Consider the following 13459-nt stretch of genomic DNA (forward strand, 5'->3'; position numbering starts at 1 on the left):
AAGGGCAAAAGAACATGTTCTAAGGCTCAATCCTAGCCTAAGGCCATCAATCTCAATCATAAAATAAGGATAATCTCAATAAACCATGCCACACGCAAGGCCACAAGTATAAACCAAGGATTTCATGAGACTATGCTAGCTTAAGGTTCAACCAAAGTCAAGAAAATAGGATAGAAGGAAGAAAACTTAATACTTGGCTATTACCAACCTATATCACATGTAATCCATACATAAACATTATCTAGTAAAGCTCAGTCAAAGGGAAGCCGGTACCCTACCTCAAAGCCGATCACGCATGCTCTGCATCCTCCATATTGAAGCTTTCCACCTCTAAATCACCTGCGGTCACCACCACGCTATCAAACTATCAATCATAACACAAATACGAAGGCGTAGAAACCAAATTTGCAATAATCGAAGATGGATCCAAAATTGAGTCTAAAATGGGATTATGGTACACCCGCATGGATAATCCCAAAATTGACTCCATAAAAAGATTCATTTTAACTCCCTGAACTTGTGCCCAAAAGGGAACACAATTTGGGTCTCGGAATATCCTAAAATTACAACATGCATAAAAATCCACCATTAAGGAATACTAAATAGATATGGGCAGCCCTTAGGGAATGAGCTTACCTCACTAAGATGCTTTCTCAAACTTTTCAACAACCCCAATGCATAGCCAAAATCAAACGAACACCCAGCACTTGAAATCGCCTCAAATGGAGTTCCCAAGCTCAAGAAGTTGCAAAAAGAATGAATGGGGTCAGGCTGATACATGACTTGTCTTATTTAAAAGACTAGTCAAAATTGCCCATTGTCATCACAAAGCCTACGGCTCATGATCAAGGCCCACATAAGAACAGACCCGCGTGAATACAGAGGTTCCCTCACAATTGCGGAGACTTGTATGCCAGGGCCTCGCGATCACAGACATAGGTGTTGCAAACGTGGAGGCATGGGTGACAACACTACGCAAATGCGAACCCTCTATGATGGTGAATGCAAAGGCCATTTTGGCCCTGCACTAGTTTGTTTTGGACAGTGCCAAAGTTTCCGCGGGGTTTTTAGGATTCGTACGGAATCCTGTGCATACAAATAAACTATGCTACCTCACCAAATTCAATGTTTTGGACTCAACAGAGATGTCAAAACTTCCAACCGAGGTTGTTTGAACAAAAAGTGGTTCCCACGCCCAAGCACAGTTTTAAGCTAAATTCCATAAGGGGGCTCAAAAAGAGACCAGAAACCTTAAGACCCACACGATAGGTCGTTCCAGACCAAATTGCCATTTTGGAACTATACGGAGTGCCGCAATTCTCATCCGAGCATGTTTACTAGAAATATTGACCACGATCAAACTTTGGCCAAAGCTTAAGGGAGAAAACGCCTAATGGCACAAACTCATATTGAAAGCCTTGAAATCCAAGCCGACCATGTAACTATCCTAAATTGACCTTTCTAGAGTTGATGGAACCGTTACAATTTCATTCTGAGGCCGTCTTCTTAGAGTTTTTTCCAAAGTCAACCTTTCAGACTCTAAGAGCTTCACAACATATAAACTGCCATGAAATCCAAACAAAGTTCTGGATACCGAATTTTCACTCCCAGTAAGTCATAAATGACTTGGGTTGCTAGCTCTAAACACCAAAATGATCAAAAAATGAAGAAAATGACCTGGAGGGGTCATTAAAATATATTGCATTGTTAAACACCGAAACTCTAATTTTGATTTAATAACGGTGTGACTATATATTTTTTTAGAACTCCCTAATTCTAGTCTCTAATCCTAAAATTTCACTAGCGATATCACAAGAAAGGTGTATAGTCCTAAAATTAAAAAAATAAAAATTTGATCTTCTCCTTGCAACCCTAGAGAGATTTTGAAAGAAATAGTACGTTATAGAAGCTAATTAAATGTTATATTTAATGAAAATAGATTAATAAATCAACTAAAAATAAACAGAACATGCATTTTCTTCTATTGATCATAATTATCAACATTATATTTTCAGACTAGACTACTTTAGGATATTAATTACTGCATGTTAGTATGTATATATTATCATGTATAAAAATGATGAGAATCAACTAAGTTTCTTGGAAAAACATTTTTTGTTTTCTTTATCAATAATTCAATAAAGGTGGTGTAGAAAGTATAAAAAATTGGAGAGAAGAATTTATTTGATCAGATCAATTAATTTTGTGGCAATTACTTTTTTATTAGTGTAAAGTTAAAACTCCTAAAATATTATTATATTTTACACGTAAGAAATCTTACAATAAAATATAAGAAAATTTTGGAAATTAATTTATTCTGTTGAAATCGTAAAAGAGTTATGTTATCAATTTTCTCTCTTTGAAGTTACATTGAGGTACAAAATGAAAGACTCAGCCTTTAAGGCCATGCAAAAGTTTGATGCAACGAAATTTTTGTGATGCCCTTTGATGTTTTGGGTCATCAGTAGGTACATTATAATATATCAACAATTTTATAACCTTCACAGACATGCTTCGATAACCTTAGGGTATTTGTAAATCTATGTTTTACTATTAAATTTTAAGTATTATTAATTTTGTAGTTCAAATTTTACTTATAAATATGTTATCATCTCCCCCACCTTAATTTTTGGGTTCTTAATATGAATATTTGTGTCTTCCAATGAAGAACAACAACAACAACAAATCCAGTATAATTCCACAATGTGGGGTCTGAGGAGGGTAGAGTGTACGCAGACCTAACCCCCACCTTGAAAGGTAGGACGGCTGTTTTCGATGTCTTCCAATGAAGAAGTAAGCATAAATTTCTATTACTAATGAAAGGGGTAAATTGATTTTGTCCAATAAACTTCAAACATGGGACGAATTTCTCGACTTCACCAAAACATTGAGATAAATGAAACGAAAAATACAAACATGATGATAAATTATGAATTTTAAGTTTTTGGAGTGGAAACTTCACTTCAAGACAATTAAGTTAAAACAGAACAATTGAAGTTTTTAACATACAAAAGCCAAGAAAATAATAAATATTTTGCCTATTACCGTATTTTTAAAAAATAAGTTAATATCAAATAAATCTTCTTGATAATATATTTTGGTGCTTTGATTCAATTTTAATTTTAAATGCATTACTTGTTTCCACCAGAAAGTTTCAAAACAAAAATTTACCCAATATGTAAATTGGTTTGTTAGATTTTGAAATGTAAGAGATCATTTTTCAAAATCATACTAACAACAACAATATTTCAATAACAATAGTAGTAAAAGCAAAAATAAATATTTCAATAGGTAGTAAACATTAAAATAATTGCCCATAGATTTAATAAGTGAATGAAACAAAACAGTTTGAAACAAATAATAAAACACGACAGAAGGACATTCAAATGAGGACAAAGAAAAAGTGATACAGACTGTTCTATGACACACTCTAGATATGCAAGATATTGAAAGACAAACAATTCAATGGACAACATGGACATAGAAAACAATACTAATTGACAAGACACACATTGGTCCTTAGAAGTTATGGTGTGATTTGGATCTTGTACATTGGCATTTTTTAAAGAATGGGTCATCCAATAAAGTCATTACATCATCATTCCAATTCAGTAACCCAGATAATGTAGGACTAGGTGATAAGGCATCAAAGTTATTCAGATTGTTATTCATTGACGTTAATACACCAATTGGAGGGATATCTTCTGAAGGGTTATTCATTGACGTTGCTACACCAATTGAAGGGATATCCGTTGAAGGTTCCATTTGTTGTGTCGTTGAATGAAACACTGGAGAATACATTGAAGGAGACATCATTGGTGAAGGCATCATAGAATCCACTATTGTTGACGGAGTTAGAGGGGCCATTCCAGGATTTTCTCTAATAGCCATTTGTTGAGGCATTGGAGACAATAATTGTGGACCCACTGGAGGAAACATTTGTGCAAACAATAGAGGAGAAGGATCCCTTGGCCATCCAGAGTTGGTCCTACTAGTTACCATTGATTCAACAATGGGTTGAGAGTCATTCGATGTAGAACCCTCTCCATCAACATTTTTCCTCATTAATTCACGAACCTCTTTGAGGTTTTTTTTTATCACGCGACTCAAGTCGTTCTGATCATAAGGGTGCATGTCAGCAGAAATATTTTTTCCACTTAACACCTCATACATCTCATTTGTCATTTTCTTGACCCTATTTTCCTTTCTTAGTTTTTGTAGTTGTTCCTCCAACTTCTTAATCCTTTGCTCAGTGAACTCTTGTGTTGTCACCATATTTTTGGATTTCTCCAATGTCGGCAACTCCTTAAACTTTATAAAAGTGGTGAGTGCAGCATCATTATTTGGAAATATGTATGGTTCATTTCTATAAGGACCATAGACGATAGCAGCCACTTCAACATCACAAAGTTTTTTGAGGTCTTCACACTTTTTGAAGAGACCTTTTTGTCTTTTCTGATATGAGACTTTTCTTTTACTCTCATCTTCAATCAAAGTGAAGTTGACTTTATTTCTTGGCATGATTAAAGGGGAGGAGAAATGTGTTTGTTTGGATATGTGGTATCCAATAGCTTTGTTGTTGTAGTAGTTGTTTTGCTTTTTCTTGCCTAGGATGAACTTCTATTTATATAAAAATATTTGCATTCTGTAAATTATTGAATAGTTTGAATTTGACATATTTTTCTTGATAGCAAGAACTATTTTGGAAAAATACTAACTGAGGGGATATTAGATACACAGCTAGATAAAATCATCTTGAAATATATGTATTTTATGGTTCCGATCTTATGTTGACCAACTTATTAGGAAAAATAATAATGATGTTTAATCTAAGTAGTCTTCACAAAATATGGTCATAATTTACTTATTTCCTTCATCAAGTTTTTTTTTTTGAAAAGTATATTTTAATTGATGGATGAACAAAAGTAAATATTTTAAAACACGGTCATTCTAAATATTGGCTAGGAATTTTGAAATATAAATTTTGACAATATTTGAATATGAGCAAAAATAATCAGTTTAATGGTCAATTTTATAAAAACACAAATACTTTTTAAATATCAAATGGCGATTTATGTATGATTGTAGATGTTATAACGTTTGTAGAAGCATATTATTATTTTTATTAATTTTGGATAAACCATATTTAGTAAAATATTTATATTGCTTTCAAATATATTTGAAACTCAATCTTGCTTAAATATTTTTGTTAATGTCCGATACTCACCAACCTGTCACTCGATTCACATTATATATTTTTCTAAATTAGTTTTGAGACAAATCAATCTGAACTATTTGCACACATCAAAATGATGTGTTTACAATAGTGTGAGATTTAAAAGAAAAATTTTGTTCATTTTAAGAAAAATACTCAAGATGAAGGGAGACTAGTTTCAAATGTCTTACTAAATTTTTATCAAATGCAGATGTAAATTTATTACTCTAATGAATTTTTTTCTTTTTATGGTAAATAAAATAACTTTTAATAATAATAGGATTGACATATAAGTTTCTTTGATCCTTTTTAGCTAATGTCAATCTGTTTAAACCAGAGAGGAAGAAAGAACGACAACGTTATTAAGTCTATGTCATATTTAGTTTAACCCGTTTAAATGTAATGACCCATTCTGTCGTTATTAAAAATACCAGCGATAAGTGCTTGAGTTTAAAAATTGGTCTATCTAGTTGCTGGGATGTGCCCCACCTTGGAAAAAATATATTTCTCTTACGCGGGAAAATGAAAAAAATATTTTTCTTACGCAGGAAATTCGAGAAGGGTCATTTTTTTTACCAGTGAGACTGTGTGGACATTCTGATTTTGGCATAGCTTTTGGACAAGCAGGGGAAAGGAAATGGACCCTTTAACCTACCAGACCTCTTAGTGATCATAGCAAAAATAAACTTGCCCATGTTAATGAGCAACCCTGAAATGATGCCGACACTTATGATCATTTTTGACAACCCAAGTAGTGTTTGATTATGGGACGCTCGGATCCTATTTCTTACACACCCAAGCTAATCTTTGACCTCTATACTAAAAGTATACTTCTTGATGGGTCATACGAGAGTGATCTAGATTGACGTGGTACTATTCGATGTAAGATGTTCCATAAACCAAGGTGATGTGCCTCCAAATTCTCTTTCCCTATTCTCCTTCCAACTCTCTATCATATGGTCTAATTGTCAAATAAATTACATTAATTTCTCTTGGGTTTAACTCAATGATCTTGTGACAACCTGGGACTATCCTCTAGTTGTGACATGGTGCTTAGATCTACAAGTGACCCCAAGCTAACCTTATGGCCTCGAATGACACTAAGATATCCAAAACAACAATTGAAGATAATTAAATTCAAAAGGTAAACTAGAATATGCCTATTAAACAAAATTGAAATAGACAAATATTTGATTTAAAGATATGTTAAATCAAACTGTCTGTTTAAAAGCCTCTACTAATATGTGTTTCAAGAACTAGGCTCTAGCTAGCTTCGGACGCTAGGAGCTCACCAAATCTCTGAATCCAAGCTGCTCTGCACGAAATCTAAATCAGCGGCGATAACCCATACTATGATCTGCAGGGTACAAAAGTGTAGTATGAGTAACAAACAAATGGTACTCAGTAGTCTTAGGTCGACTAAGCTCCACAAATAAAGCAGTGTAAACAAGATATATATATATATATATATATATATATATATATATATAAGGTAAGTAAAACAGAAGTAAGAGTGAAGAAGTAGAATAAGGAGTAAGTGTGAAGAAGTAGGATAAGGAGAAAGGATGCTTAGTCAAAGAATGTACCTGAAGACCCAAATCCAACATCCTATTCGCAATAAGGAAGTACTACAGTAGTCAACTAAACAGGGACATATCTCTAATAATAAACACTAGACCATATACTAATCTAAAGTCTAATCCGACTCAACCTAACATGGAATACCAATAACAAGTCAAGAATAAACCACGAGATTAACAATATGCCAATGCTACACCAGATATTCACAATTATAATCAAATAATAACCAACCAGACGTCCATACACTTGAAAGGTACAAACAATAAATATAACCCCTGACCCCTAGTGTTTAGACCCATCCCGGCCCTAGGCCTACCAGGTTGGACAGATATAGCTCCCTCATCTGATACAATGATACACAGGGTTAAAAGGGCCCCATAGGGGATGTGGTAAGTATTTATACACTATCTGAACCCGAACCAAGTCTTATATCAATTTCTCTACATCGTGGTACCAGAGGAATGGGTAGCCACAAATAATGCAAGAAAGGGCAACCATGCTTTGGCTAGTCAAGTAAAAGATTGAGTATATCCCAGATGCCTCAAATATTTCAAGTAGAAAAGGAGCACTTCCTTGACGCCTCATATATCTCAAAAATTGGTTTATCGAGTGATCCTGGAGGTACGACTCTCGTTAAAATTAGTTTTAAGAGTAAAATTAGTTTAAAATAGTAATAGTGTGTAAAATTATGCTTTTTTAAAAATAGTAGTGAAAATAAAATGTATGAATGGGGATCGTACCACAACATATCAGAATGCTCAACGAATGTAATGCACGCCATCACCAACATCCAAACAAGACACGCGCATCAGAACTACAATTCTAGTCAAAACAATTAAGCTAAGACCGAGCCATCCTTCATATGTGTATCAATTTGTACCAAATGATTCATAGTTGTGTGCATTTGTGGAGGTTAATTATTTAGTTTGAGAATAGATTTGGAGATGAATTAAGGTCATAAGGATCCTCTAGCACAAAGTCGAGTTGAAAGCTTCATTACTGATTGAGTTTCGATAAAAGATTTTACTTGTATAAACTTCAAAAGACCATATCTCTCAGCATACAAAGAGTTAGGTGGTCCATGAACTATCAAATTAAAGGTCTGTGATTATTCTTTCCAACACCACAAAATTTGCATCAATTGGAGTTTAGAGTAAAATGTTATGCCCACTTTACTAGGCATTGTCTTAACATGCGCCCAAGGATTTTCCGTGCACTAGCGCAATGAAGTAGCGGTTAGTGACCTATTCGGGCATTGGCCGCGCGCCCGAACCATTTCTCGGTCACCTGCGCGCCTTAATTCTTTTAATAAAACCCCGAAGACGTAATTTATCTTCCTAGTTCAAATACTTACCCTAGAAAGAGAAGTTCTCAAGAAACTAACTTCCTCCAAGGTTCATCCATCATCCAATATAAGGTTTGACCATGGAATTCCATAATTTCTTCATCTTAACACTAATTAATATATTTTACCCATGAAATCTATAGGTTTTTAAGAAAATCCACCTCTAAGGGTCAAGAAACAGATTTTTTCCATCTCTTCCTCCAATTATCTCATCTTTCTCAAGAATTAGAAGCCTACAAGGTATATAAGGCTAAACTAAAGCATGGAAATTGTTCTTTCATATGCCCCATAATTGTGATATGTTAATTTATGGATTATTTGAGTCCTCATGATTGTATTTCTTGAGAATTTCCTTAAATTTAACGTATTTTATAAAATATTGCGTAATTGATATTTTTCTATGAACTTGTTTATTGAAAAAATGATTTAAACTACTTATTTCCTAAACCCTCATAGTATTTGTAATGACCCTCCAGGTCATTTTTTAATTTAAATATTCATTCCATCATTTAGAGCATTTCAGTAATGACCCCAAGTCATTTATGACATGCTGGCACTGACTGTTCGATTTCTTGGTTGTTGGTTTGGGTTTTAGGCCTATTTCCCTATTTTGAAGCTTGTACAACTTGAAAAATTGACTTCAGTCATAACTTCAAGAAAAGAACCTCAAAATAGAATTTTGATGGTTCCATCAACTCCAAAATATCCAAATTAGGCTAGTAGCATGGTCAACACGAGTACTGAGACAATCAGTGTGAGTTTAGGACCATTTGGCTTTTTGCCATTAAAATTTGGCCTACAGTTAACTTTTCTCAATATTCTTGGAAAACGCGCTCAAATAAAAATTCTGACAGCACAGTTAGTTTTGAAATATCAGTTTGGTCTAGAGTGACCCTTCGTTTGCTTCGTAAGGCTTCTAGTCCAATCCCGAGGCTAGTTATGGAATTTGGCTCAAAATGACCTTTGAGTGTGGGACCCACTTTCAGATGTAATGATCTCGTATAGAAATTTTGACTATGTTATTGACTCCGAAACACCGAATTTAGTCGGGTAGCATATCTCATTTGCGCGCATGAGGTTTCGAATAAATTTTGAGTACCCCATCGGAGTGTTTGAACTTGGTGTAAAACTTAGCTTTTATTGATATTTGGTGCAGTACCATTTGCTATGCGCGATCATAGGCCCAAGGCCACCTTTATGGAGGTCTAGGAATTTGGTCTACCCACTCATGGAGACTTGGCCGCAATTCATCGAGGCTTGAGTCATTGGCCTCCGCAGTCATGGGCCTACGACGACGTTCGCAAAGGACAAGTTTCTTGGCCTCCGCATTCATGGAGCACTGTATCGTACTCGCGAAGGCCATTGGCCTTGTCTTTTAATGAAAGACCAACATTATTTTTAACCATTCTTCAATCTTCAAACATTGTTTTCTTCATCATCTTGAGGCCAAATTAAGCGATTCAAAAAGAAAATTTCAATAAAATTTCGTAAGGAAGCTATGGTGAGCTCGGAAATGCATGGGGAATCTTTGTTGGAGGTAAGAATTCATTTTTAGTCACTGCTATAGTGATTTTCAGAGTTGTATTTTGTGGATTTTGTGAAGATTGTAACATAACCAATTTAAATTCATTTTGAGTGATATTTGAGGCTAGACTGTGGGGGTTTTCTCATGGATCATCGTAGTGTAATTTGTTCAGGGTGGAAGGGTCTCATTTTTTTGGAATTAGGTGATCAAGTTGCTGCCAGTTTTGGTCTTTTAGTCGAATTTTGTGAGTATAGTTGCATGCTCATCTCGCGTCATTTTCCATCCCGAATTATGTTTTAATTCTTATTTGTGAGCTTGGGGTGTTGTTTAGAACCTAGTTTTGGGGTCAATTTCAAAATCTCTGATGCTGGTCCCACTTTTCCAGTTTTAGACCTCAAAATTGGCCCATCTCCGAATTCAATGATTTTAGTGTCATAACGATCATATTAATATTGTGATTCTGTTATTGATAGTGTGGCAGCATTTAAAGGCCACTCATAAGGGAAAAGCTCTAGTTTTGTGAGTTAGAGCCCCGCGTGGTTGGCTTTCATATAGGCTACGGTTTTCCCCTCACAAGACTGAGCATGTTTAGGCAATTGTACATTAATTTGTATGAGTTTGGAGGGGTTTTGCTGTCGAGCATGTTAATTTTCTAAAATCCATGTCCTAGGCCTTATTTTGGGTAATTATTGGACTGTGTAAGCATGACTCCTGTTATTATTGATCATCCATTCCTTGTAGTGAATACTGTGCCTGTGGTTATATGTTTGGAAGCATGTTTGGCCTTAATCTAGGCTTAGACTACTGTTGCCTTAGACTTGTGCAATTTTGGATGCCGTTGGGCCTTAGAGCTTTTCTGATGTCGTTTTGGATGATTAGCTCCCTGTAGACTGATATAGTAGACCTGAGCCTGATAGTTTGAGCTTTAGCTAGGCAGTAACTTATCTTGTAATTTTACCTCCATAATACCCTACTCTCTTATTGACCCTATATCATTCGGTCCTTGATTATCAGAAGTTTCTTTAATGATTTGGAATATCTTTATTTCGGGATGGAATAACATATTGATGGCATTTGGTTTGTAGGCACTCCCCATGACGCATGATTGGACATTGATTCTGCTTCGATTCGATCCTTTAGCTATAGATACCCAGTTCCAACTTACTTGTGATCAGTTCCTTAGCTAGAGATACTCGGTTCCGATCCGTTGTCCAGCTTACTAGTGTTTAGGCTTAACTATAGTTACCCAGTTCCAGTCTATGGTATAAAATTCCTACATTCAGACTTCTAGCTATGGTTACCCAATTATAGTCGGTGGTCTAGCTTACCTGTGCTCGACCTTTGGTTACAACTACCTTGTTAAAGTCCATGGTCTAGCCTACTCATGTCGACTTATTAGCTACAGTTACCCAATTTTATTCCATGGTCTAGCTTGCACATGGTTAATTTCCTGATGAACCTTCGGTTAAGTCTTCATCTTCTCTCAGTTGTAGGTTGAGGTGTTAGAGTTGGATATGGTTCGGTTCAATTATGGGAAATGGTGATATTAATGGAATCCTTCAGTTCTGTTCTTTTTCTCCTTCAATTATTCATTTATTTTTTGGGCTTATGGGAGTCTATAAAGGTGGTTACTCCTTATTTGTGCACGAGCGTATTTTTCGGGTTTATAAGAGCCTGGCGGAGTTAGTTAGATTCTTTCTCTTTATTTGCTTGTATGCTCGGGTACATACCTACTTTTATTTGTTGTTCTGTCTTGGGTTGTGATATTTTACTCGCATTTCAATTTACTTTTGCTTATCTTGCTTAGTAGGCCTATGATGCCTACTGAGTACTTATTGTTTTGGCACTTATACTACACTCTGCATCTATTTTCATGATGCAGGTCTGAGTACTAGCTACGGTATTAAGTTTGAGCCAGCTACAGGTATCTCATTCTGTATATACATTTTGCTTATCTTTTGCTTTTTGATACAACTTTGTTCTATGGTCCACTTATGGGACCTGTACTCTTTTTACTAGTAGCTCTGTACAGGTGAATTTCAGGTTCTGGGAGGGATTCATGTTGATTTATGTATATATTTAGCTACTTCTGCCGTTCATGTATTCTCTTGTTATTTTCATTACTATTTTAGAAAGGTATGTTGGTCTTCTACCTTGACATACTATTACTTACAGTTTTGGGATATGAATCAGCTTGCCTACTGGTGCGTTATAGTAGATGCTATCATGACTTGAGAAATCGAGTCATGACAAGTTGGTATAAGAGCCCCAGTTTCACCAGTCTTAGTCGTACAGAGCTAACATCTAGTAGAGTCCTATGGATTGGCGCAGAGATGTTCAGTGACTGAGATTCATAGTTTCATCGAATTAGCAGGGTACTACAGGCATTTTGGTAAGGGGTTTTCTACTATAGTGGCACCTCTGACTCGATTGACTCGTCAGGATGTCGAGTTTATATTATCGGAGGAGTATGAGATAAACTTTCTGAAGCTCAAGGAGTTGCCTACCACCGCTCCTATAGTGAATCTTCCAGTTGAAAGTAAGGGATTCACCATTTACTGTGATGCATCCGGCGGTTGTTTAGGTTGTGTATTTATGCAGCAGGGACGAGTTATTGCTTATGCATCGAGGCACCTTAAGCTGCACAAGCGCAACTACCTCACTCATGATTTAGAGTTGGTGGCGATAGTTTTTACGCTTAAGATTTTGAGGTACTACCTGTATGGAGTTTGATGCAAGATTTACACTGATCACAGGAGCCTTTAGTACATTATAAGCCAGAGGGATCTTAATTCAAGGCAGCGCCATTGGATTGAGTTCCTGAAAGACTATGACCTCTCTTTTCTCTACTATCCAGGTAAGGCAAATGTAGTAGCGGATGGCTTGAGTCGGAAGAAGGTGAGTATGCATAGTCTAGCCTTCTTTTCATCTATGAAGAAACCCTTAGCTTTGGACATCCAATCCTTAGCTAACCGGATAATTTGGCTTGATATTTTTGATTCTTAGTGTATATTAGCTTATGTGGGAGCTCGGTGTTGGACTGGATTCATAACCGTCAGTTTGAGGATGAGGATTTAGTTCCACTTCGAGATTGGGTTTTAGGAGGTGATACCGGCCTGGCTACCTTAGATTCATATGGGGTTTTGAGGTTTTGTGGTCAACTTTGTATTTCGAGAGTTGGGGGTTTAATTCAGATGATCCTTAGCGAGGCCCATAACTCTAGATATTCTATCCATTCAGACACAAGTAAGATGTATCGTAACTTGAGGCAGCACTACTAGAGGAGTGGAATGAGGAGAGATATTGTGGATTACGTTTTGTGTTGCTTGAGTTGTCAGCATGTTAAGGGAGAGCATTTGAGGCATGGTGGCCACCTTCAAAGATTACCCATTCTCGAGTGGAAATGGGAGCGGATCACCATAGATTTTATTGCAGGGTTGCCTCATACTTCACATGGTCTTGATAGAATTAGGGTCATCGTGGATCGATTGAACAAGTCAGTACACTTTCTTTCCGTTCATACTTCCTACATTGCAAAGAGATTATCCCGTACTTACATTCGAGATGTGGTTCGCCTTTATGGTGTGCTTGTGTCCATCATCTCATATCGGGGCCCATAATTCATATCTAGATTTTAAAGGACCTTACAGAAGGAGTTGGGTACCCGTGTTGACCTTAGCATAACTTTTCACCCACCGACTGATGGCCAGTCAGAGCACATGATTCAGGTTCTCGAGGATATGTTGCGTACTTGTGTTATGGATTTTGGGGGTCAAAGGGATCAATTTTTCCC

At 36.1% G+C, this 13459-nt stretch overlaps 1 protein-coding gene across 1 annotated transcript; it reads right to left on the bottom strand.

Annotated features, from left to right (window-relative positions):
• Positions 1–289: 289 nt before the first annotated feature.
• LOC129872624 (agamous-like MADS-box protein AGL80) lies at positions 290–4521 on the bottom strand. Its single transcript, XM_055947562.1, has 3 exons — positions 3595–4521; positions 637–771; positions 290–364 (listed from the first exon to the last, which is right to left on the bottom strand). The coding sequence occupies exons 1-3, from the start codon at positions 4519–4521 to the stop codon at positions 290–292; spliced, it is 1137 nt and encodes a 378-aa protein (XP_055803537.1).
• Positions 4522–13459: the final 8938 nt, after the last annotated feature.

Source organism: Solanum dulcamara, chromosome 2 (genome assembly GCF_947179165.1).
Source record: "Solanum dulcamara chromosome 2, daSolDulc1.2, whole genome shotgun sequence".
In the NCBI taxonomy this organism is placed as follows: Eukaryota; Viridiplantae; Streptophyta; class Magnoliopsida; order Solanales; family Solanaceae; genus Solanum; species Solanum dulcamara.

Coding starts and splice junctions, on each gene's coding strand:
- LOC129872624 (XM_055947562.1), bottom strand. CDS start 4,521: ATGCCAAGAAATAAAGTCAACTTCACTTTGATTGAAGATGAGAGTAAA. Junction 772..3,594: donor TACTGAATTGGAATGATGAT/GTAATGACTTTA, acceptor GTCATGTATCAG/CCTGACCCCATTCATTCTTT. Junction 365..636: donor TGAGAAAGCATCTTAGTGAG/GTAAGCTCATTC, acceptor TATGATTGATAG/TTTGATAGCGTGGTGGTGAC.